At 28.4% G+C, this 24879-nt stretch overlaps 5 protein-coding genes across 12 annotated transcripts in view; 2 read left to right on the top strand and 3 right to left on the bottom strand.

The window, feature by feature from the left end:
- The first annotated feature begins 1040 nt into the window (after positions 1 to 1040).
- On the top strand, positions 1041 to 4259 carry LOC119671328 (molybdenum cofactor biosynthesis protein 1). Of its 3 annotated transcripts, none has more exons than XM_038082112.1 (9): positions 1041 to 1227; positions 1359 to 1528; positions 1601 to 1703; positions 1989 to 2156; positions 2227 to 2599; positions 2963 to 3138; positions 3201 to 3332; positions 3419 to 3489; positions 3545 to 3632. In XM_038082112.1, the coding sequence occupies exons 2-8, from the start codon at positions 1397 to 1399 to the stop codon at positions 3472 to 3474; spliced, it is 1140 nt and encodes a 379-aa protein (XP_037938040.1). In that variant the 5' UTR covers positions 1041 to 1227; positions 1359 to 1396; the 3' UTR covers positions 3475 to 3489; positions 3545 to 3632. The 3 variants fall into 3 exon arrangements, with proteins under 3 accessions (XP_037938040.1, XP_037937957.1, XP_037937881.1); XM_038082029.1 differs by having other exon boundaries at positions 1042 to 1227; positions 3419 to 3484; positions 3545 to 3636; XM_038081953.1 differs by lacking the exon at positions 3419 to 3489 and having other exon boundaries at positions 1048 to 1227; positions 3545 to 4259.
- A 79-nt stretch (positions 4260 to 4338) lies between these two features.
- Positions 4339 to 8140, bottom strand: LOC119671626 (probable prefoldin subunit 2). 2 transcript variants are annotated; one of them, XM_038082393.1, is made up of 3 exons: positions 8052 to 8140; positions 4868 to 5064; positions 4339 to 4790 (listed from the first exon to the last, which is right to left on the bottom strand). In XM_038082393.1, exons 1-3 carry the CDS (start codon positions 8052 to 8054, stop codon positions 4493 to 4495), a joined length of 498 nt encoding a protein of 165 aa, XP_037938321.1. In that variant the 5' UTR covers positions 8055 to 8140; the 3' UTR covers positions 4339 to 4492. The 2 variants fall into 2 exon arrangements, with proteins under 2 accessions (XP_037938321.1, XP_037938401.1); XM_038082473.1 differs by lacking the exon at positions 8052 to 8140 and having other exon boundaries at positions 4868 to 5106.
- Positions 5742 to 7509, top strand: LOC119671516 (uracil phosphoribosyltransferase homolog). Of its 2 annotated transcripts, XR_005251834.1 has the most exons (6): positions 5742 to 5998; positions 6082 to 6235; positions 6290 to 6483; positions 6551 to 6717; positions 6776 to 7171; positions 7238 to 7452. XR_005251834.1 is itself a non-coding variant. In XM_038082231.1 (5 exons), exons 1-5 carry the CDS (start codon positions 5947 to 5949, stop codon positions 6956 to 6958), a joined length of 750 nt encoding a protein of 249 aa, XP_037938159.1. In that variant the 5' UTR covers positions 5742 to 5946; the 3' UTR covers positions 6959 to 7509. The 2 variants fall into 2 exon arrangements, 1 of the variants encoding a protein (XP_037938159.1); XM_038082231.1 differs by having other exon boundaries at positions 6776 to 7509.
- Positions 8141 to 8204: 64 nt separating the features above from the next.
- On the bottom strand, positions 8205 to 9167 carry LOC119671255 (mitotic spindle assembly checkpoint protein MAD2A). Its single transcript, XM_038081840.1, has 3 exons — positions 8949 to 9167; positions 8746 to 8892; positions 8205 to 8689 (listed from the first exon to the last, which is right to left on the bottom strand). Exons 1-3 carry the CDS (start codon positions 9013 to 9015, stop codon positions 8280 to 8282), a joined length of 624 nt encoding a protein of 207 aa, XP_037937768.1. The 5' UTR covers positions 9016 to 9167; the 3' UTR covers positions 8205 to 8279.
- Positions 9168 to 10499: 1332 nt separating this feature from the next.
- Positions 10500 to 24879, bottom strand: part of LOC119668015 (protein vein) — an 86036-nt gene continuing 71656 nt past the window's right edge. Inside the window, exons 3-7 of one of the 4 annotated variants that reach the window (XM_038077380.1) lie at positions 23837 to 24008; positions 23637 to 23761; positions 20473 to 20596; positions 17168 to 17229; positions 10500 to 10623 (exon numbers count right to left, since the gene is read on the bottom strand). In XM_038077380.1, the coding sequence (XP_037933308.1) occupies positions 10568 to 10623; positions 17168 to 17229; positions 20473 to 20596; positions 23637 to 23761; positions 23837 to 24008 (539 nt within the window). In that variant the 3' untranslated portion in view covers positions 10500 to 10567. Of the gene's footprint in view, positions 10624 to 13747; positions 13835 to 16870; positions 17230 to 20472; positions 20597 to 23636; positions 23762 to 23836; positions 24009 to 24879 lie in introns of those variants that run through there. The other 3 variants (XM_038077381.1, XM_038077379.1, XM_038077382.1) reach the window with 3 other exon arrangements.

Here is a 24879-nt window from a genome sequence, read left to right as displayed (position 1 = left end):
ATTTCATCAAATTAGAACATCATCAGGAGGAGTAAAGTTAGACTATTTTCATAAATTAGAAATGGAAATTTCAATAGGCAATTCATAATATATAAATAAATATTAAAAAATAAAGAAAATATAAAATATATGCTTTAAACGTATCAGTAATTAGTTTTGTTTAATAATGCAAACATCTTTTTGGCATTACTTTGTTTATTTACTAGATTCCAAAGTTTAAAGCGTCAATTGGTTTTTTTTATTAGTTCGAGCAACGCGTTTTTTAGGAGTAGTATTTTTGTGTCCATATTCGTTTGAAAATATTTGGTTTGTATATAAATCTGAGTCTTCACCTTTGTAATGACACAAGAGTCATAATTATTAGCGATGGAAATTAAATGGAAATTTCAACAGATAAATATTTTTAAAAAATCATAAAAAAAGAACCGGACAAGATATCGTAATGAAATAAATGTGACAATATTCTTCAGAGTTTCCTCTTTTCTATCATATATAAAAGATAAGGTAAGAAAGGTAAGAAGGTAAGGTAAGAAAGAATCTTATAGAATAGAAGAGTCTTGATCGAATTATTAGCGATGGAAATTAAATGGAAAGTTCAACAGATAAATATTTTTAAAAAATCATAAAAAAAGAACCGGACAACCTATCGTAATGAAATAAATGTGACAATGTTCTTCAGAGTTTCCTCTTTTCTATCATATATAAAAGATGATAGGTAAGAAAGAATCTTATAGAATAGAAGAGTCATGATCGAATTATTAGCGATGGAAATTTCAACAGATAAATATTTTTAAAAAATCATAAGAAAAGAACCGGACAAGCTATCGTAATGAAATAAATGTAGGAATAGTCTTCAGAGTTTCATTGAAAATTATATAGAAGATATTTTGGGAAGGAAAAGATCTTAACAAAATAAATGCAAGCGAAATGGAACACAGGTGGCAACGCTGTGCTGGGTGAATTGATGAAATGATTAAACTTAAGCAGCGCAAATTAACAACAACAAAGTTAACAAACAAGTATTTTTATTACACAATAGATAATAATAATGTTTCGTCCGCTACGTTTGCTATTAGATTTGATCGTTGTGAGTGATTATTTTAGTTAATTGGGGACTGGAGCTGACTCAAGTACGTTGAGACCGGAGTAGAAGCGACGGTTTAACGAATTTGCTGCGACGACTGAATTGTGTTTTTGTTATGATTTTGGAAATTGTTTATTGAGTCGGTAATTATTTGAATTTAGTTGTTTTTTTTTTTGATACAAAATAATGATGACTTGTCCAGTTTAATTGGTCGATACTTTGCACTTATATTACGCTTAAACGTTATTGTTTTTTTTTTTTTACAAAATTACAGATTTTGTTTCATTTTTGAATACGAAAAACTGGCTAGAAATGGCGTTGTTAGGAACTACACGAGTTTTATTTAAAAATGCAGCTCCAACTCGAAAATTAAGTTGTTCCTACTCGAAATTCACTGCCAATGTGCAGCAAGCAGCTAAGCCAGCAGCAAATGCAGTTGAAACGGTAAGTGAAGGCAATGAACTCTTATACGGCATTTTTTTTAAATAAGCAAATAAACCAATTACTTTTTCATAGCCGAAAATCGAGACGATAACCCAGACTTCACCACTGACAGATAAGTTCGGGCGACATCACACTTATTTGCGGATCTCACTGACTGAGCGCTGCAATTTGCGTTGTAAGTAATAAAATTATTATTCCAATTTCTTTTAAGCATAATAATGAATTCGTAGCATGTGCTACCTGACACACATATATGTGTGCACTTGATTTCAAGTCCGTGATAAGATATATGTAAAGCTTGATAAGCAAATAACCAAATAGCTTCGTCACTGTAAATAGCTCAGCACTCAAGCAGTGCCTTATCTGTTACTGAAATAGTTGCATATATGTATATAAAAATAATTTGTACATACTTAACTATAATTATTTATCCTTTGAGTGCTCTTATCTTGTTGTTTAGGTAAGTACTGTATGCCTGCGGAGGGTGTTTCGCTACAACCAAAAACAAACCTATTAACCACTGATGAAATTTATTATTTGGCACGCATATTCGTAGAGCAAGGAGTACGCAAGATACGTTTGACCGGAGGAGAACCGACTGTTCGCAAAGATATTGTCGACATTATTGGTAAGATGGAGAAGAAACACAGTACATGGAATTTATTTAAGTAGCGAGTTCTACACCCATTTTTTTTCAGCAAAAATTAAAGCAATACCAAAACTGGAAAGTGTTGGTATCACTACTAATGCGCTTGTGTTGACGCGCTTGTTGGTGCCCATGCAACGTGCTGGCCTAGATGCTGTTAATATAAGCTTGGACACATTGAAACCACATCGTTTTGAGGAAATCACTAGGCGACGTGGCTGGGAACGCGTCATAGCTGGTATTGATTTGGCAATACAATTGGGTTATAAACCAAAAATAAATTGTGTGTTGATGCGCAATTTTAATGAAGATGAAATCTGTGATTTTGTCGAATTCACTAAGGATCGCAATATCGATGTGCGTTTTATAGAATATATGCCATTTAGTGGAAATAAATGGCACACTGAACGTCTAATATCTTACAGGTATAAAGTGGTGAAATACATCTTATCTAGACCTATATAAATGAAACAAGTGTGTTAAGTGAAGACTATATGCTTAAAATCTCATTGGCTTATATTTTTTGTATAAAATACGATTTACTTTATATTGAGTGCTTGCAATTATTTCAAGTAGAATATATTACACATACATATCTACAAATATAATAGATAATTATTTAAATTAGTATATAATTATATACTCTCAATCTATTTAGTTGAGCAAACTATTAATTATATTTGAGTAGTTTCTGATTTTTCAATTTTTTTTTTTATATATTTTTACAATATACAAATACGAATCATTTATTAATTTTTTCGATAATTAACTTTTTTATTACAATTTAGAGAAACATTGGAACAAATACGTCAAAAATGGCCAGATTTTGCAGCTTTGCCTAATGGTCCAAATGACACGTCTAAAGCGTATCATGTACCTGGTTTTGCGGGCCAAGTTGGGTTTATAACATCAATGACTGAACACTTTTGCGGCACATGCAATCGATTGCGTTTAACAGCAGACGGTAATAAGAAATAAATATATAATTCATATAAAGTTTATTATTCTAATTTCTTTAAAATGTAGGTAATATTAAGGTCTGCTTGTTTGGCAATAAGGAGTTCTCACTACGCGATGCTATTAGAGGAAACTGTTCTGAAGATGACTTAGTTGCTTTGATAGGTGCGGCAGTTAAGCGAAAGAAAAAGCAGCACGCAGGTGTGTTTATTTCATTAAATGATATTAAAGCATCATTGGAAGATTTTGCCATTTTTAAGTTACTCTATTTTATTTTTATGTTTTAGGCATGCTAAACTTATCACAAATGGAAAATCGTCCAATGATACTTATAGGCGGATAGTAGTTTTTGTGTAAGGTCAGATACATTATTTTAATCCATTATTATATTCAAAATTACATTTTCATTGTAGCCAACACCAACACAATTCTACATACAATGTTTAAGAGACATTGTTTACTTTTCGGCTCATGGCATCATGACAACAATTTAATATTAAGTACACTTAGCACGCAAGGTATCACACATAATCGTATATCACCACAAATGAGGAACTATTGCATGCAAAGAGATTCGCAACTGACACACGTCGATGAAACCGGAAAAGCTAAAATGGTTGATGTTTCCAATAAAGATTCGTCTAAGCGTGAAGCTATAGCAAGCGCATCCGTCATTGTCGGCCCACATATAGCGCATTTGATAAAAGAAAATAATATGACCAAAGGTGATGTTTTGAGCGTGGCAGAAATTGCTGGTATACTTGGAGCAAAAAAAACTTCTGAAATTATTCCACTTTGCCATAATATCACATTAACATCTATTAATGTACAAGCAGTACTGAATATGGATAAGTATTGCGTAGATATTACTGCCAGTGTGATCTCTTGTGGGAAAACAGGCGTTGAGATGGAGGCTCTAGCAGCTGTCACTATTGCTGGACTCACAGTGTATGATATGTGCAAGGCAGTATCGCACGATATTACAATAACGGATATACGACTAAGTAGCAAATCTGGTGGCAAACGTAACTTTAAGCGCAAAGATGTTTAAAAAATACATATACCCTTCATTTATGTGTAACTATGTTCGCATTCATATTGTTTGTAAAATTTTACATTATTTATAATATATGAAATTTAAAAAAAATGTTAATTCAAAAAAATGATCGTAATTCATTTACTTACATTAAAAATTAATCACTCGAAATACGAAATAGCTCAATATGCAAAGTATTTATTTGTTAAAAAATATTAAATGACGTTTAAATGACTTTTTGGTTCAATTACCACTGTAAATTTTGCGTAAATAAATATTAGCGCTTTTGTTTTGAAAACAATTTATTTAGAAGTAGATTGGGAAACTAATTTGACACGAGCACATTTCGATTTTCCTGTTTCTTTTCCTCTGTCGACTTCTGTTCCTCAGTAGGCATATGCTCTCCGCGAATACGGATATTATGATCTTCCTTAAACTTATTGATCTGCTGACCTTTTTTTGTAAGATCCTCCATAACAATAGAAATAGTTCTCTCTATGAAGTCTTTGTTTTCAGTTAATTGCGGGAGCACTTCTTTCACTGTACGCTCGCACAATACCCCTCCAATAAGCCGGAAACATTTTCTGTCTGGGTCTACACTCTTCAGGGTATCAATAACTGTTCTGTGAATCAAGGATTTTTGTTGAGGTTATGCTAAATTCATATATTCAATTTAACATGAGTAATACAATTGACTTACTTGTGTTCCTTTAAGTCCATTTCCAGAGTATTTAAGTTATTGATAAGATTTCTTTGCTCATTTCTGAGTTGCTGAAACTCACCCACGATCTTTTCATTTGCCTTAGCATCTTTTGCCTGTTCACTAGCCATTTTAAATTTATTTATTGAACCAGATGCCAGCGGACTCGTAAAAATGCTTTGAAGATTGAAAAATGCCTGAATAAAAGTTTGACAGCCAGAATTAATCAACAGTGTTGCATATGCAATAAAATAAAAATTATATCGAACATATAAAAAATCGTTACAAATTTGGTTACTCTGTTTAATTTGTTTCACTCACAAGTCTGTTGAGTGAGTTCTAAACTATATTGTGAAGGATAAATTTCTCGTAACATTATATGAAATTACATTTTGATAAGAATCCATAACGTCAACGAACGTATAATTTTAATATATCAAATCGAATAGGAAACGGATTCTTTAAGACTGTATACAATGGTAAAATCTATAAAGCATTTATAACTTCAACAACACCAAACAAAAATTCGAAGTTAAATTAAATGATAAAATAAAAGACTTTTTATAATAAAGAAAGCAAAATTTTATTATTCCGATTTAATATCATAAACTATGGTTTTGTTATTTTTATTGTTTACTATATATTATAGTTAGATTTCGTAAGGACGTTAACAGTCTTATGATGAATTAACTACCACAATAATAGTACTCCATAAATCTCAATACCATTCAGATCCCATAAATTTCTATATAATACTTTATCTGGTAATAATGTTAGAATCAATAACAGCTGATGTGTTTTTATATCCAAATACTGATAAATTGAACATAACATACCTGCTGTTACGTTTTGACGTAATCATGCTGTCAGCTGATTTAGAAAGATAGTCACAATAAAAACACATTTTTCTAGTATTAATTGCAGAATAGATTTATAATTTTCGTTGACATAAATTGATAAAGATATAAACAAAAATCCGGGAAACAGATTGTGTAAAGCTTGATAACAAAGACTGACAATAGTAAAAACCAAATATTTACAACTAATATTCCCAATCCTTCACAATTGCTAGTCTAGTCATGTGCACCGGCTCCTCGAGCAATGCGGCCGCTGATTCATCGGGTAAACAAGGTACATTCATAACTTGATTGTTGATTGTGTATTTAAAATGCGGTTGAATTCTTATATTTATTTATTTTAAATGGAATTTACAGAGGAATCATCAAGTACAAATTCAACTACTGAACAACATCAGGACGCTATGGTTCCAAAAGAGGACATTATCGACTTGAGCGAATACGGTGTTAACTTTAAGATTTTAGAAAGGAACTCACAAGTAGCAGAGTTGTTGACCATTATAAGGGACAAGTTGGTATAATACAAATGCGGGTTTTCAATCACCTAACATTTTTTTTATTCAAGAAATACAACAAGGAGTGATTTTAAATTTTATGCAGATCGACTTATTCGTTTGGTCATCGAAGAATCTTTAAATCAGTTGCCATATTCTGACTGTTGCGTTGAGACACCTACAGGCGCTATATATGAAGGTCTTAAATATCGTTCAGGCAATTGTGGCGTATCCATTATACGTTCTGGCGAAGCAATGGAGCAAGGTTTATTTTAATTAAATAGTTTTTTCGCATATAAAACTTATCTAAATTAGACACTTTTTAATTGCAGGGCTACGAGATTGTTGTCGCTCAATTAGAATTGGAAAAATACTTGTTGAATCCGATGCAGATACGCATGTCGCACGTGTTGTTTATGCACGATTTCCTGATGATATAGCACGACGGCAAGTGCTGCTAATGTATCCTATTATGTCTACTGGAAACACAGTTTTACAAGTATACATTTCATTAAATTATATTGATTTGTATTAGTATTAAGTTGTTAATCTTTCAGGCTGTTAACGTTTTGAAAGAACATGGAGTTCGGGAAAGTTCTATTATTCTATCTAATTTATTTTGCACTCCAGTGGCAGCGAAAACTGTAGTTGGTGCTTTTCCAAGGTTACAGATTCTCACATCTGAGCTACATTCGGTCGCACCTAATCATTTTGGGCAAAAATATTTTGGCACTGATTAAGTTATTGCTTGTCGAAAAAGGACACTGTTTTTAAGAATATTTTATGTGACAACTTTTTATGTTAAGCAGCATGTTCTAGAGTACTTAATTTGAAAGGAGTATTTCCAAGTGGAGGTGGAAGTATTTCATCGCGTTATTATCTCATTACTCATTGTTTGAATATTATTTAGAACAAATGATCAATAGATAGAGGCGAACAGTTGGTTACAAAACGTACTTTAAACACACTACAAATTAAAGCTTTTATATGCATTATTAATTTTATTATATTTTTTTAAGAATCTGATTATATCAACATTTTTATTGGTGATTTCATGAATGATAGAATATTCTGCCCTTCCTGGGAAATCTGTTATCATTTGTGAAAACAAGCAAGTTGGAAAGCACCTTCCTTAATTGTTTCGAAATATTTCTTACAACTAAATTTGTAAATAGACAAAAATTTAATATTTTATTTACATATGCATTATATTTACTATTATTATTTATTTATTGTATCTGCATGTTTTATATACACATGCTCTATTTTAAATTCTATTTAAATAAAATTTACTTGAATGGCTTATGCTGGGTTGTGTTGCACTATTTGTTAGAAGTCTACATTTCTTGGTGTATTTGGAGGTGAACATTCGAGAATATGGAAGAACCCTGCAAAGGCGCAATCAGACATATTAATTAGCGTTTAAAGAACAATATGGATAGACAAACGGGTGGGGTGACTATCATTGTAATCAAAAATGTTGAATCACAATGACAGTAACTAACTACTACAATAACTAGTGTTTTAACATGTGTTGGGCATTAAAGTCTAGAAGGTGTTTAACATAATATATTTAATAATGGACACATATTTTCCACTGTTACGATTGCTAATTGGATGCCGCATCTATGTATTTACAAACAAGTTTAGTGATGGAATTGACAGTACAAACCCACCGCTATAACTTACGATTATAGAACTTTGTCAGTGATTTAAACAACATATTGATTGAAGAAACAAGAAATAATTTTTATATATGCAACACTTAGAGAGAAACAACCACTCATATTTCTTGGTATATTCTTCAGACTGCAATATATAAATATATCTTACCATGTTAGCACTGCAACACCTATTATACACAAGTTTTTCAATGATTATTAATTCTGCATCTTTATTGTAAAAAATATCGTTACTTAGAATTTATTTATTAATTAAATTATTTCAGTTTTTAACAAATTATAAAGAAAAAACAATGTGTGCTTAAGTAATAAAAAAAATATAAAGTAAAGTTTATAAATAGTAAATAAATATAAAATAGGCGTTTAAGATCAAAAAGTTTTAGGTGGTCATCTTGTAGTTGACAACAGTGTCCACTTTGTGTATGCCCGTCGAAAATGAACGTAGTTGAACCACTTGCGAGTTCTGTATAACAGCAGCATCGGTTTCTTTCCATTTTTCGGGCGTATCACAGGTTTTATTTATGTATATAAGAACATCAAAAGTGCAAATTGCTTCAATTAAAGGCAAGTAGCTAACTGTAGCTGATATTTGACGCATTACATCTCGAATTTCATTTTGTATACGCTTCATATCCTTAGTACAAGCAATTTTCGTTGCGTCGCCACCTTCGCACTCTACGTTAGTAGCGTCCAACTGCATTTTGAAGTCCCAACATTCAAGCACTTCTTTGGTGTGCGCATTTGTAATAATCATAGATATCTTTTCTATTAGGTCCTTAGCAAGCCACTCTAGGAATGAATAGTTTTGTATTAAACTAAATGGCAAATAATACGGGTAACTATACCTTCTGTTTGACGAAGCACATTAACTAAAAATTCTTGAATTTTGGGATCTGTCGACATTAATATTGTCAATCCATATTGTTGAGCATTTTCAAATGATTCAGCGGGATATATACCACGTTGAAATAATATAGAATTAATGCCATATTCTGAAAAGTTTAAAATAAATTTTGGCATTTCATTACTACAATTAGTAGCGACTTACTCAAATATTCCACAATAATTTGGGCGGATCCTTTTAATGTAATTTTATTAGATTGAGATGTAGCCATTATTTTTTATAGAGAAGTTTGTTTATAATTATATATAAAAACCAACTAAAAAAAGCCGTTTAACAGAAAAAACACAAGTCCACAGAAATGTTCGCTCGTTCTCATTTGCCGCTAATTCCGTTGACAGTTCGTTTCAAATAAGCAAATGCCAGTACAGCGACCTCTTGCTGTTATCATAGGAAAGTAAATTTTGCACACAAGTCACAATAATTACTGTTCATATTTAAATGCTATTCACAATTAAATGTGCTCTTAATTATGACAATGGATTTATTCTTCTTAAATATATCATTGTATGTGGAATTGTTAGTGTGTATTTTATTTTTTGAATATTATTTATTTTATATTAGGGCATTTTACATGATACTTGTTAGAGAATTTGCTCATTCACTAACCGCTTAAAAATCTTGGTTTGATGTAGAGGATAAGAATTAAATAGGTATATTCTTTTGACATGAAAGCTCTAATTCAGTGCATATCCAGACCAGATGCGATCGGGAGCCAATACAAATCACTATACACATTGGAGGGCCGCAGAAACAAATACATACGTTTTCGACAAAAATAAAAATACGGTCATAATTTTAAATTTAGTTTTATAAATTTACCAATTTAAATTCAAATATTTAATATATATACCATAAATATAAAATAATGCAGTTTTACCAGTATACCAAAAGAAAATTGTGGTACATTAAAAACACGTCGCTGGCCGCATTTGGTCCGTGAGTGATGCTTTGGACAGCTTTGCTCAGCGGATTACACCTAAAAATATGGTTCGAGTTGATTTATAGCCTACGTAAATGGTGGAAATGCCTGGTATAAATTGCATTCAGAATAGCTCTTTAATAACACTCGCCATCTATTGCAGTGGACTCTAAGCAACAATTTGTTAAATGAATTCCTGGAATTATTTAACGAATTAAGAATTTAATTACATGGTTTAGAACTAAGTCGATATTCATAAATTTGCAAAATAACTCGTAAGTAATATACCCTTTTCCGATTTGACGTCACTTTATGTGAGAGCTCTCAAAGTAAAAATTGCTTTCCGCATACCCCAATAGATATTATTTATTACCATTGCACATCATAAAAAATATAAAAATTAATATAATTAAAAACAGTTTTTCTTAAAAGCAGTATTTATTAAGCCACAAATATTGCGATTTAATTTGTTTCATCATTACTATTTTATATATATCAGCATATTTAAGTAATCGTATTTTAGAGATTTAATTTTAGTAACAAAGACACATTTTTACAAATATATATCTTTCCATTTAAACTTAGAATTTAAGTCGTGTGGTATATAAAAAACTACGATGATTCAAATTTAAGTTAATCCTCTTTGGCGGTGTGTCTTTTTGTTTAAATATATTGTCTTATGTTTAAATATAATGTCTTTTAACATATAAAAATGTATTTTCGAGTGGAATTATTATAATCGACTTAAATAATAATAATAAAATGTTTTATATTTATATATATACTATCTAAATATAGAAATTAACTTTTGATTATCATATAATAACTTTTATCCAGTTTAAAGTTACTTCCCATATGCATTAGGATCGTCCGCGATGTAGCCAACTTTGAACGTTGAATCTAGGATATATAAAGAAGTAATGTATAATGAAGACATGAAAACATTTTTTAACATTTTTTTTACAATTAAAAATCTAGTTATTTGTTAGAAATAAAGACAATTAAACATATGGATATAATTTTAAAAATTCCGGTTAGAAGTTAAAAGTTTTTGAAAAACGTTAAAAATACTTTGGTTATTAACTTTACAAATATACTGTAATCCATACAAAATATTTTAAACACTTCATTAATTATAAGTGTAAACACATTATAACTTTAATTAATTTCGTACAATATGAGGCAATATTATTCCGAGTGCTGTGTAACGATTACAAAATAAAACCTTTTTACTTGAGTTTTTTCTAAATATTGATATTTTAAAATGGTAGAATCAATATATTTTTATATATAAAATCATTTGAAAACTTATTTCGATGTGATAGAATGAGACATTGCAATATCAAATCTAAATAATCAATAGTTATTATGAATATGCCTGAAGTACCTAAAAAGGAAAGTAACGTAATTTCGTAGGAATTAAAGGGCGATCTCAATCGAGTAAATTAGGACGTGTGCGAGTTAGGCTAAGTTGCGTTCTAAATGAGGGAAATTCTAAGTTGTGCCGATAATGTAGTCATGTGTCCCATTTGGTTAAGCATCAACTTAGCCTAACTCGCACACGTCCTTAGTGCGTTGTGATGGATTCGTGTTTCATTAGTGAGGAAATGGTCTGGTGTGATATCGAACAAAGTAACTGATTTCTTCGAAAACTACATATTTTTGCGTTTTTGTAATCAAAGAGTTGTCTAGAGGATCGTGTAGTAGTTGGTAATTTGCCATTTAAAACAAAATGTATTTAAAACAATTCCATTTCAACTATAGCTCATTTCAATGAAATTATATAGATCAAATTCTCCAACCAATTCTCCACTGAAGTAGTTACCACACAGTTTCCATGGCATACATAAATTGAGGTTTGGGTATTGTCTTGAAAACGAAAGGTGACTTTGTTAAGTTAACGAATATACAGAAACCTTTTCGTTGAAATTAAGGATATTATTTATTTATTTAATATTTGACAAAAATCTATTAGCAGACCAGTAACGTCATATTTACTAGTGATTTTTTTCTTTTGTAAGACTTTTGTAAGATAAAAAATAAAAGCTAATCTCAGAATGGTTACAGGCTTCTCGGTGAGGTATGCAGATCTTAGTCTGTTAAAGTCAATTATTGCTTAGTTTGATAAAGTGATATATAATAATCCAGTCAAGTCGTAGAGAGGGGTTATCAAGAAACCTCGCAGTTAATAGAGAGTAAGTACACTGACTCAACTAGCCTCAATATAATAACCAAATGCTTAAAACAATTTTTATGCTGTTTGACCTATGCACCTTGTATTTTCAATCTCAGCTCTCTTCTTAGAGAAGAAGAGAAATAAGTTGGAAAGAAGTTGGTGGTTTTAATGGGTTAAATCTTCTTTGTCAAAAGAAGGCATTGTGAGTCAGTTTTATTAATAATACTTTGTTTTAATCTCAAGATCTCTACTAATGAAATTAAATATTGCTAAACGAATGTATAACATTTGTTCTTAGTCGCAGAGACTAATTTTTCTAACGCAGAGACGTCTCTTCAAATCATTTACATTATGTAAAAATTATTTTAGTATAACAATCTCACAACATATATAACATATAATTATTTTTATTATTTTTATATTTACATATATAACGAATATAATGAATTTGTTTTCACTTTAACGAATTAACAAAAGTTACGAAAACAATGACAAAATTACAAAATTTGGAAAAATGAAAATTAATTTATAAAATAATTTATTATAAAAATATGAAAAACTATATATTTATATATATATATATATAAATAAAATCTTACCTTATGCAGCATAAATTATAAGAAGCTTCGAAATTTTGAAATAAAATAAATAACACGTAAATTTTAAAATTTTAGAAATTATGTTTTGTTTTAATTTTTATTGTAATTTCTTTGTTGTCGCTTGTTTTGAAATCAATTATATATAAATTTAAATTTAGAATTAAATTAATTAAACGACATAGTTTAAAAATGAAACATATAATTACAGATTGATAGTTACATAAATTTAAAAACTGAAAATAAATTATAAACAAAGTATTTTACAAGTAAAAGGCGATATCATTAAAATTATAAATAAAATATTTATATTACTTTTAGTAGCAAATTTTTAATTTTTAATTTTTATTTTTAATTTTTAATTTTTCATTAAAATTATGACTTAAATAATATTTGCGTAAATATAATGTTAAAATATTTTATGTATATGTATGTATAGTAAGTGCGTGTATGTATTATATATAAATTAAAAAATAAATTTAAATATTTAAATGATTGCGAATTAATTTACAAACATTTTATATTAATTACATTTTTGGTATAATTTATTTAATTTTAATATATAAATAATTGAAAAATTTAATAAATATATTTTTTCATTGAATTTGATTTTATATATATTCTTTTATATTGTGTTTATGTTAAGTCTTAATTTCAATTTGCTTTTATATTAAATTAGAAAACTTATAATAATTGATAGCGCACGTTGTTTTTTATTGAAATAATAAATATTTGATCATTAAATAATTGATTTTTTAATAATTAATAATATTTTTATTAGTCATTATTCAGTTTAATTATGATGTTTTATATATTGTGAGGCGTTATTGGCTAATTACTAAATAATTATTTACAAATAATTACATTTTTATTTTTGTATATTATATATAAATTATTATACTTTTATTATAAAATAAAATATAAAATATAAAATATAAAATTTTTCGAACTAAAAAATTATTCTTTTTTTAAATTTATGCATTTAAAATAAAAATTAAAAAATTCGTAAAAAATACTGTCGTGCAATTGGCAGTAGCATAAATTTACATATAAATTTTAAAATAATTTTTAATTTATATATAAAATAAATTAAATTATTTATACAAAAAAAATGTAACATTTATAATATTACACTACTGCCCTCTTTTTTGTTGTTTTTGTAATTTTCTGTTTACAAATTAAATAAAAATAAATTAATTTAATTAAAATTAAATAAAATTTAAAAAATAAAAAACAATTAATGGAAAAAATAGTAACAATTGTGCAACAATACATTTATAATAGATATATTAAACTATTAATAACGGTATATATTTGGCGGTAGATTGCAACAAAAAATCTGTGAAAAAAAAATTATTAAAACTGTGATTAATTTACGGAATTTTAAAAGTTTCTAAAATATTTTATTTAATTCGGTTTTTTTTAAAAAATTATAATTTTAATAAGTGTAAAAGTAAAAGTGTGTAAAAGTGCCACACAAAAAAAAAATTCTATGAGATAATAAAGTTAACCAAAGAAATTAGCAAAAACCCATAAAATTTAAAAATTTATTAAGTGCTTATGTTTATTTTTTAATTTTTAATTTTTAATAGCAAAATCATTAAATTACATCCACCAGGAAAATTAATTAAAATTATTCAATATATAAAAACAAAGTCAATCATCTACAGCCAAGTGTGTTAATAAAATAAATTTCAAATAAAATATAAAATATTTATTCGAAAATATTAAAAATATCTCAAATCAAAAATTTGTTATTGTTACTATTTTTTTATTTAAAACGAAATTATAATTAATAATTAAGTCATAAACTACAAAAATACAAAACAATTAAAATTATGCATATAGGGGAGAGAGGGTAGGTAAAGCAAAAGATTTAAAGAAGCATAAAAATTAATATAATTAATTAATAAGTTCAAAAACCTGCACAAAATTAATAATTAATTATTAAAATTTAATTAAAATCATGAACAAAAACTTTCTTAAATGTCCAACTAAATTAAAAACATTTTTAAATAACAATATATCGGAGTGAGTGTGTTATACATATATATATATATATATATATTATATACTTATCTAAGAACGTAAAGATGCTTAATTTAAGCAAAATCAACTTTAAAATAATTTTGCCTAATTTATGATTATTTTTCAAAATATTATCAACTTTTTGTTTTTGTTTAAAGTCAAATTGGCACAATCCTTCAACATGTGGTTCGACATTGCAATATATATATATATATATATATATACAACCTTATGTATACATATAATATATATGAACCCATTACGAAATTTTATCATAATTGAAGTGGAAAGAGATTAAATATTTCGTAGACTATCGGTAGTATTCAGCAGAAATCTAATGCATCTTTAGTACTTTATATATGTAAACAAATACATATATATATATATATATATATAATGAATAGTATAAATGCTAATCGTTTTCGAATATTTCGAATATATCCGATTATGAGTATATAGTTCGAATAGTCTGAACTGTTCGAACATCCGAATCCTCGGAAGTAACCAAATATCGGAATAATTTTACAACAAATAGTTTGAGTACCTAAATACGAGTATCTAGGATTATTCTAATCTGTTTGAAGGATACTGATCCATTAATTTCATACATATAGGTATATGGATCGGAAGTGTTCTTAAGAATATAATCGATATAAAGAATGAATGTGATTATATTTTAGATTTACATGAATATTGTGTATGATTTGTATAAATGCTGTTCCTTCCTTATATTTAAATTATTTTGTTAGGAACAAATATTTAATATTGTAAAATGTGAGATGTGCATGAGATTCTTCATTAAACTTTTATTGTATTTATTTATACATTTTATGTATCAGAAAGTTCTTCGTATAGAGTTTATAAAGTTTTACTACTTTTGCCATTGCAGTCTTCAAGTTATTTGAGATTTCTTATTGATGGCAATGTATGAATAAACATATACCTAGTGTTGTCTTGTATATAGTGTGTATAGGATAGTGTTAAGTTAACGACTTTTATAGTGAGTTATAGTCAAGGGATCGCTAAAGATCCAAGGGATTGTGTGTGGCATTGTCAACAAATTTAAACAATAGTCAAAACTAAATAAGTATTTGTTGCAGCTTAGATGTTGCAGCCGCTTTTGTTTGAGCACACTGCGATCGCTAATAGAGTTTATTATGGAGCTATCATTCTGCTGCACATATATCGTAGCAAAAGGTGGTTAAAATTCAGACCAGCTTATAAGATTCTTAGAATTTATATAGGTATAATATATGCAAGATAGAATATATGCTAGATAGAACTTTAAAGTACTACATTTGAAAAAGCGAGAAAAGGGCGTTGTGAACTCATGTGTATTCTTTTTAATTTGGATGGAATTTTGTAATCAGCTACCTTTTGATAGCTGTTTGTAATAAGCGTTTTAATATGTGTGTGTGCGAGAGTACATATGTATATGTGTATATGTGCGAGTGAGAGAGCCTCTTATATTGTTTTCTTTTATTGTAATGTTATACAATACAATAAATAATAGTTAATTTCATTGCGAAATAAATAATTATTATATAAACTGTAAATAATATATAGCTAATATTGTATAAAAAGTGAGCAAATAGTAAAAAAAAACAACAACAAAAGAGGAGCAATAATGATATATGATTTTTAAAATAAATAAATTAATTGATAATCAGACTAAACTAATAAATTATTAAATAAATAACTAAATAAATAAATAAATAAAAGGGAAATCAATTTTGTTCAACTATGTTCATATGTATGTAGATGTGTATATCGAAGTATATGTAAACATACATATAAATATATATATATATAATATAAATACATACATATATATATATATATATTTAAACATATAGTATATATACATTAATGTGTATTTTGCTTAACTTATGGAGATAAAGCAAAAGGACTTAATGTTAATTAAATGTAGAGAAAAAGTAAGGAGAAAGGAGCATTACCATTAAAATAAACCTTCTATAGCACCCTTTGTTTTTTTTCTTTAACTACGTTAAAAATTATACATAAATTTTTTTTTATATTTTGCACATATCAAATATTTAATTTTAATTTTAATTTTAATTTAAAACTATTAACAAAAATTGAAAGTTCTTTATTTCTATAAAATATATTTTTTTTATTGGAATGTGTTGAATTTTTGTTTTTATTTTTATTTGAAATAATCGCGTGAAGCTTTTTTCTGCCAATTTCTCTTTTTTAAAAATGTTAGTAAAATTAATTATTTTACACTGTATACCTTGGACATTTGTACTGTTTTTATATATTTTTGTTTTTGTTTTTGTTTTTGTATTTGTAATTTATTTACTATAATAATTAATTTTTTTTGTTCGTTTTTTCGCTTTGTTAATTGTTAAAAACTATTTTTGGCTTTACGTTCGGTATTTTATACTGACTTCTTGACTTTTTCCGTTCATTTCTATTTCTTTCGTATTGCTTGAGTTCTTTTCTTGTTATTTCATTTTTGGTTTAATTTTTTTTGTTTTGTTTTAATATTTTGTAATTGGATTTTGCACTGTTTTTAGATACTATATAACAAAACAATCGATGCTATAGACAAGCCTATTTTAGCAATAATAACTTCCGAAATACTTTTTCTCGCCACATTCTTGCTCATGACTGTACATACTGGGTGGCATGTTGTTGACTTCCTTTCGGTCGCATCGTTCACCAATGAAGCCTACAGGACATCTGAAAAAGAAATAAAAAATAACACCATTAAATAAGAATAAATTGGGGTATATAAGAATGAGCGCTATAACACATAGTTTTGCTAAGATTCAGGAATCTATAAACAAAATTGAGAAAAAACGAAAAGTTCCTTGATTATTACTAAATATCGCTAAATTAATATCGCTTAATATCAACAAACATTGCATATACCTTTGATTTCTGCTATTTAGAGTTCTCAAACCATATAGGTAGGTGAGGGCGTATACGAAACACAAACAAAAACAGTTTAACAAAAGCTTAGATAACTTTTGACAATTTTAAGAAAATGTGGACATCCTTGATCCTTGACTTGATACGAAAATATACTATCAAAAATATCAGAAAACCTATTTTCAAACCTATCTTTTTTGTGGCAATCAGAACTGTAATATGAACATCATATATAACTATTATTAACCTTAAATAATAAAAAAGTGATTGGCTTTAGAAAGATAATTTTGTTGACCAAATGAGATCAGGAATCTAGAATAAAGAAACAATGTTAGATTTGTGAAGAGCCTTAATATATCAAGATTAGTTTAGATGACTCCCCAGGCATAGGATAAAGAAGTTTACAGTATATCATTGCTCCTTTTAACAATAAGCGATTAGCTTTAGATTGAGTTTAACGAAAATATTGTTATTACCAAATAAGATCAATAATCTATATTCTATATATATAATTTATAAAGAGCTTTATATATACTGCTTAGTTCAGGTAACTTTTCACGCGTAGGACAACGTTTTCATAGATTGTCATGAATTATTTTAATAATATATAAGCGATAGCTAAATAGTTTCAAATAAAGTTCAATGGAATTAATTTTGTTGCGTTCCTGTGCTTCTTATAGGAATTTAAAGTAATCAATATATACTGTAGCAAGTAATTATAATTACCAATACTTAGAGGTACCCTACTATAAAAATCAAAGGAAGATAACTGGAAGATAAGCAATTTAATTATAACGCCAAAGCTTTAAAATCTGGATCCCATGAAGAATTTTTTGAACATATTGTGAAATATTATATTGCATCTATGAAATCGTGAATAAAAGTGCAAAATACTATGATCCTATGCGTAAGTGAAAATGAACATTATTTTTAATCTTTATACTCAAAGAACAAGTATTTTTATTACTTTTGCATTGGTTCATACCAATCGAGTGAAGCTTTTATATAGCGTCGATTATATTATACTTGACCTATCTGTACTACTATTACTTTCCGGCAGATATTCTTTAAAATATTGTATTTCATAAAATTTTATTGCGATTATAACAATTACACGATTTAAATGCCTGGTACTTTATGCAATTTACAATGCTATTAATGAATGGTCAGTGGATCAGGTAGATTTGATTAATAGAACGAGTTACATATTGAAGTTTGTTTGCTTAGAAAATGAATAAAAAACATTTCTTAGATTATTCGTAAATACAATGCGACAGTTCAAAGAACTTCATTTTCATAACCAAAAAATTTCAAAACCATTTAAAAATATTTTGATAAGCAAAATTGGGGCCAAGGTCCTATTTGCTGAGCACTTATAGATATCCATTATTAAAAGAAAACTGTGGGTGAAGAAAAAAGTGTCAGCATGTGTTTTCATCTCTTTTTAACTTATGAAGCATCTTAAGTAAAATGTAGTCAAACCATTCAGAATAATATTCGTACTTATGGAAAATAGCTTCTATTTTAAATATCGGTAATTGCCTTTAACGAAAGAAGAATTTTCAATTTGGATGATTTTTCCCTCAACATATGAGTATACTGAAACCAGAGCTGAAGGTAAGCTTGGCAATCTGAATATTATCTTTCAGCGCTACAATTTATTAAAATGAAAAACAGACACAGACGAATGTGTCTATTGAACTGTCTGCCATTGTATTTTTATATGTACTTATATTTGTCTGCCGCTATCGTTTCCCCGTTTTCAGTTAGTCACTGAAAAGGAAGAGCGAAACAGGATGAAATGTTTAATATTCAACTTGGCTCTGCCCAGGAAAAATTCTATTATTTTGTGGTATTTCTCTTCAAAAATTTTATTTTCTGAGATCGAGCACTGCACGACATTAAATTCAATTGCCACTACCTTACGGGAATATTTATTTCATTGTTTTACGCCTTTGGCCCCTTAAGAAAAAAAAACCCACGAAAATACTTTGCTTTTTCCTTTTCATTTCTTATAAATTTGGAAATTTTCTGATTTCTTAAAGCAAATAAATAAATTTCATTTCAATATACAAGAAAGAAAATAATTATTCCTTCTCGCCCCTTCCTAACCCTTTCCGACAACAATTCGAAATGTTTACATCTCGTTCTGCTCGTTCCCATTGCAGCGCAGTTAATTTATTTTTTATTTGTGATATGCGTATTTGTATATTTTTCTTTACCTTTTCCAAATTGTATAAAATGGGAAATTATATTTTAAATATTTTAATTTCCCATTTACAATTCATAAATAAATGTTCAATATATGCGTTTTCTCATCAAAGCAAACAGTAGCTACTCAAAGAGCAGATAATAATATTACAGATGATATTAGACATAATGGATGTGTCAACTCAACTAGAAGTACCCCACTTTCAATATAAAGAAAATGATTTAACTGATCAAGAGATTTTTGAAATACACTTGTTCTGACAAAAAAGTAAAGTCTCTGTAATCTAGGATTTTATTGCTCAAAGAAAATATTGTGATGTAAATACAATACCAGAGCACAACAGACTTTAAGGCATTCATTAAATGCAGAATTGAGTGATTTAACTTTATCTTCCTATTGGAAGATTGGGTTGGGGCAAAAATATTTACAGTTTTTTTTTGTAAATGACATTTTTTTATTTTAAAAAATTTTTGTAATCCCAACATAACCCATTTCATTTCTATCGAGCTATAGATTGTGTACATCAAAGATTTTATCTTTAAAAAATAAAACATACTTCTTGCTCTTATTAGGAATTTATAACTTATATTGGGTTGGAAGCATTATAGTTGTAATAATTTCACAAGTACATCACTTTATTTACCATTCATGAGTTTAGTTCCATATAAGTATCTATATGTAAGTATATATATAAAAGTATATGTAAAAATATTATAATAATCGTTACGTATATGTATATAAAATATTCATGTTGATTATTTCGAATTGGTTATTTATAAGCTTAATGTTATATATATCTTATTGTTATATATTACTCAGTAGTAAAATAATTAACTTACATGCAGGAATAGGAACCAATATCAGAGAAGAATTTACACGTTCCACCATTAAAACAAAACTCTGAGGCCTCATCAGGACAGTTGTTACCAGTGCCGTCTAAAGCTGGGCTATCATAACGAGCGACTGTAAATAAAATTTAGTAGAATAATAAATAGAATTGTTAAATAATAGGAAAAATTATTATATGAGTTTTGAGTTTTTATACGAATATGTGTCACCTGTAACGAACTACAAAAAGGGAGAAGAGGAATAATACTTTTTAAAAATGTTAAAATTTTTGCTTGAGACACATATGTAATTTCTTATTTACATGTTTATTTCGCCACTGTAAATTACTGTTACTTTTCAAAAGATAACTAAATATTTTTTATATTTCTAAAATATTACTACAAGATATAAATTGTTTTTAAATTGATTTTAATACTGTTTTGTTGTTAGGTACTCACTTGAACCCTATAACATCACCTCTTAAGAATAAATATGGAAGATACAATACCATTCCAGTAATCAAGAGAGAGAGAGATTAGAGCTAGAGACTAGGTTTATCTAACCCATAAATCGGTGTTAGATTTTAATACTTAAAAAGCTATATTGCCATTGATACATTTTATACTGGTTTTGGTGATGTAAGCAAGCATATATCTGAAATAATGCTTACGAGGTTGGAGTGAAGTGGTTTAATATAATAGAGAAAATGATACTTGACTCTTCCATCACTTAATTACAAATAGCAAAGAAAAAAATTCTTAAAGAAAACATAAACAAAGATAAGAGCAGTGGAAGGATCCATATTACGACTAGATCTTTTATAATAATATCTTACAGGTCGAGATGCCTAATGCTGTATTTGTTGCATATTAAGTAGAAAACTGAACATGGTTTACAAGCGGACACCCATATAATAGCGATCATTTTGCTACCAATAAGCTTTATGATGACGGAAATATAATTGTGAAAATACGTATATACTGAAGATCTGATATACGGATATGACTCGGTGGAAGAAGTAGTAATACAAGAGTATCATTTATGGAAAAGAGGAAACTATTAAGGACAACGCTTCTTTATGGAATTTATGCATTTGTATATAATTTTTACATTTATTATCATTTTTAACTTTTCATATATTTTAAAATCTGCTAGAGTGTAGAATTTCATTAAAACCGCTTGTTCATTCAATTAAAATTTCTATACTAATACTTAACTACCGTGCCGATATTAAAGTTTCTTTAAGAACAGTTTTCAGGACGTCTATTACAAGTAACAGTATTTCTGGGTATGTTCTTCTGGCTTCAAGCATTTCTTATCTATTGAATGTGTCTTCAATATTGGTGTGACATGAAAGTGTGAGGCTTGTTGTAAGTATAAGAGCTTAAAATAGACAATTGACATTGATAATGACGCTATTTAAACTATTTGGTATGAATATATTTTGAAGTGTATCTCTCTCTGTCTCTTATCCTTATCTACCAGTGGAGCAGTGGGCCTCTACCATTTTTTTATATCGTATTCGGTTATTTGATTCACGGCATATGTCACTCCAGGAATAGTTCGCTTCTCTTAGTTCTTGTTCAATTGTTCTTCTCCAAGTTTTACCCGGCGTTCCAGGTCGACGACTGCCTTGAGGGTTACATCTCAGAACTTGACGAGCAATGTGTCCATTGGGTCTGCGTAGATTGTGGCCTACCCAGCGCCATTTTGAAGTGTTTGGTTTTACACTAATCTGTGCCAGTAGATTAGTTAGTGTTACTTTTCTATTATAGAGTTTGGATGACACTTCAATTAAGACGTTGCCGGTTAATATGTTAATAATTGGAGCGATATGTTAATGTTAAAATTGTTTCATTTTGATCATGCTAAACTTGGTAGTTGCCAACACTTAGCATGGAATAATGGTTTCGTAAATATGTGACTGTTTTAAATATATGTTAGTATACTTCGACATCTACGAAAACTATTGTTCGCTATGTTGGTGTTATGCATCATACAATTTTGGTGCTTTTTGCATTAAAGTCTCAGTTTGGCTTATATCACAATTCCAATCCCATGTAAGAGGATTTATGTTTTAGTTTTAGTGAAATCAGCTTGTTATCTACTGATAAAATACTTCTGTGGAATAATACTACTTTTGCTGTTTGAAAAAAATATCGCTTTAGTTCTTGGGTTTGCTTTCCATACAACATTGCCAAATTTAAAACCTCTATACAGACACGTTTACTTGGTACAGTATGTGCTTATGTTGCTATATACATTTGTATATATGATTAAGGGGGATGATAGTGACACAAAATTTTTCTATATAAACTATCCAAATCTGTACTTGACCAAGAAAGACGTTATATGTTAACGAAGTTTAATCTAAATTATATATTTAATATAAATACTTTAGCATATGAAGTAGCGAGTAAGCGTAGTAATTAAATAGCCTTTTCATAAGATAGACAACATAATTGACTGACCTAGGAAGACTATACGATTGCTTCTACGCATTTCAACGATATTGATGCGATATTCAAATAACGATATTATTTCGATTTTTAATTAATTATTTATAAAATTTCGAAAATTAATACTTTTTAGTTCATTCGTATCAGTAGAACTGAGGAAGTTATAATTCTTAACCAATAAATTGATACTGCTACGATTAGGAGTATCTTCCGGTGATTTATAAACAATTTTGATTTATTTTTATGAATCTGAATTCTTCTTCTTACCTCCTAATAGATAAGTTGAAGAATTCAAAACGTATAATGTCTATATTCCAAATTTTCTAAACTAAATAAGGCATTTATTCGTAAGAGCAAAACGTTTCGGTGTCGGTTTATGTGTTTCTGAATTGATTCTTTGTTAGTGTTAATCAAGTTGTTGATCATAAATTTCAAATTAATTGGAGCACAGTAGTTTTTGTAAAAATTATGAGTTGAAATTCTTAGCGAGCGGAAAAAAATTTAAAAATATACACGAAAGACTTGGAACGTAATGTTTTAGTGTAAAAATTATGTAAAACATAAATTTCCGAAATTTCACCTACGCCAATATGAATTCAACAACTGGGGTGGGGGTCATGGGGGACTGTTAATTTAGCACGTCGTAAGAGCAACACTTGAATAATTCTGGTATGTCTGTGTGTGTGTTTGTGTGTCTGTGTGTGTATGCGACTCACCTGGATATGCTTTAATCATGATGGCACGTCGTTCTAGATTTCGATTGACTTTGTTTTTAGCGCGACACTCGTAGCGCCCAGCATCTGAACTATTGAACGATCGTATTATCAGCTCGGAACGTTTTCTACAGATGAAAAGATTGTGTTCGGTTAATATCGATTTCATTATTTCTAAAAGTAATTATGTTATGTATACTTACTTGTAGTGAACAAATTGATATAAGTTTCGATAACGATTTATCGACTTGTGATCTTTGAACCAAGTCACTTTCGGTGGTGGCCGGCCAGAAACTTTGCAGACGATACGCAATGCTTTTCCGTTCTCCACTGTACTATTGCTAGCTGTGATCGATCTTATCGATGCGAGCTGTGCTGTAAAGAATTTATGAAAAACAGAAATAACCAGTAATGAAAAATTTGTCTATAGGTATTGTATAATTCAGATATAAATTTTTAAATATTTCACATAATGCAATAAAATAAGCTTACAATTATGAATATTTATTAGTATAAGAAGTAATTTAGTAAGAGATTCTCCTAAGAAAAAAAAAAATGTTTCGTTTACGACTTTTTATTACTAATCAGAATAATAACTTAAACATTTTGTTGCCATGAGAATAAAGAAGTACTCGTAGTACTATAACTCTAGAATTCAGTGGACAAAGTAAAGGAAAAGAAAGAACAGACAGTTTAAGGAGCCTTGGTCTCCCTGAAAATTGTTAAGATTTGTATCTGCCATCCATTTTTTACATATAGTTAATAAAAGACAAAAGTCATAGCATGTAATATATTCCGAATGACCTGCACTTCACACAATGAAATCAGATACTGGAATCTTATTGGAAGAGATTGTCCTAATAAGCGAATTGTAATTTTTTGAAATCACTAGTGTGGGATCCTATTCTTTTTAATATTTATTGCAGGAGTTGTGACATTTTGAGGAAATGTAAGCAATTTCACATTTTAAATGTGCTTTCCTAATTTTAGCTAACAGAAGGAATGGGTTTTTAGGAATAATATCTGGTGATTATATACTGCAATTAACGATAGCACTACATCAGATTTTGATTATTCGAATTAAATGGAAGTTTATATCACAAAACCATATGAATTATAAATATTTTTAATTTTTTTAAAATCACTATCAAAGTTCAATACTACAGTGATCGAAACTTTCTATTATTACTGGGGTCAAATTGGTATATGGCCCGTTAGTGCGTTAGTGCTGTATTCAATCTGATAT

The sequence above is a fragment of the Teleopsis dalmanni genome, chromosome 1 (assembly GCF_002237135.1).
Source record: "Teleopsis dalmanni isolate 2A chromosome 1, ASM223713v2, whole genome shotgun sequence".
Taxonomy (NCBI): domain Eukaryota; kingdom Metazoa; phylum Arthropoda; class Insecta; order Diptera; family Diopsidae; genus Teleopsis; species Teleopsis dalmanni.
This window is presented reverse-complemented; position numbering and strand designations above follow the sequence as displayed.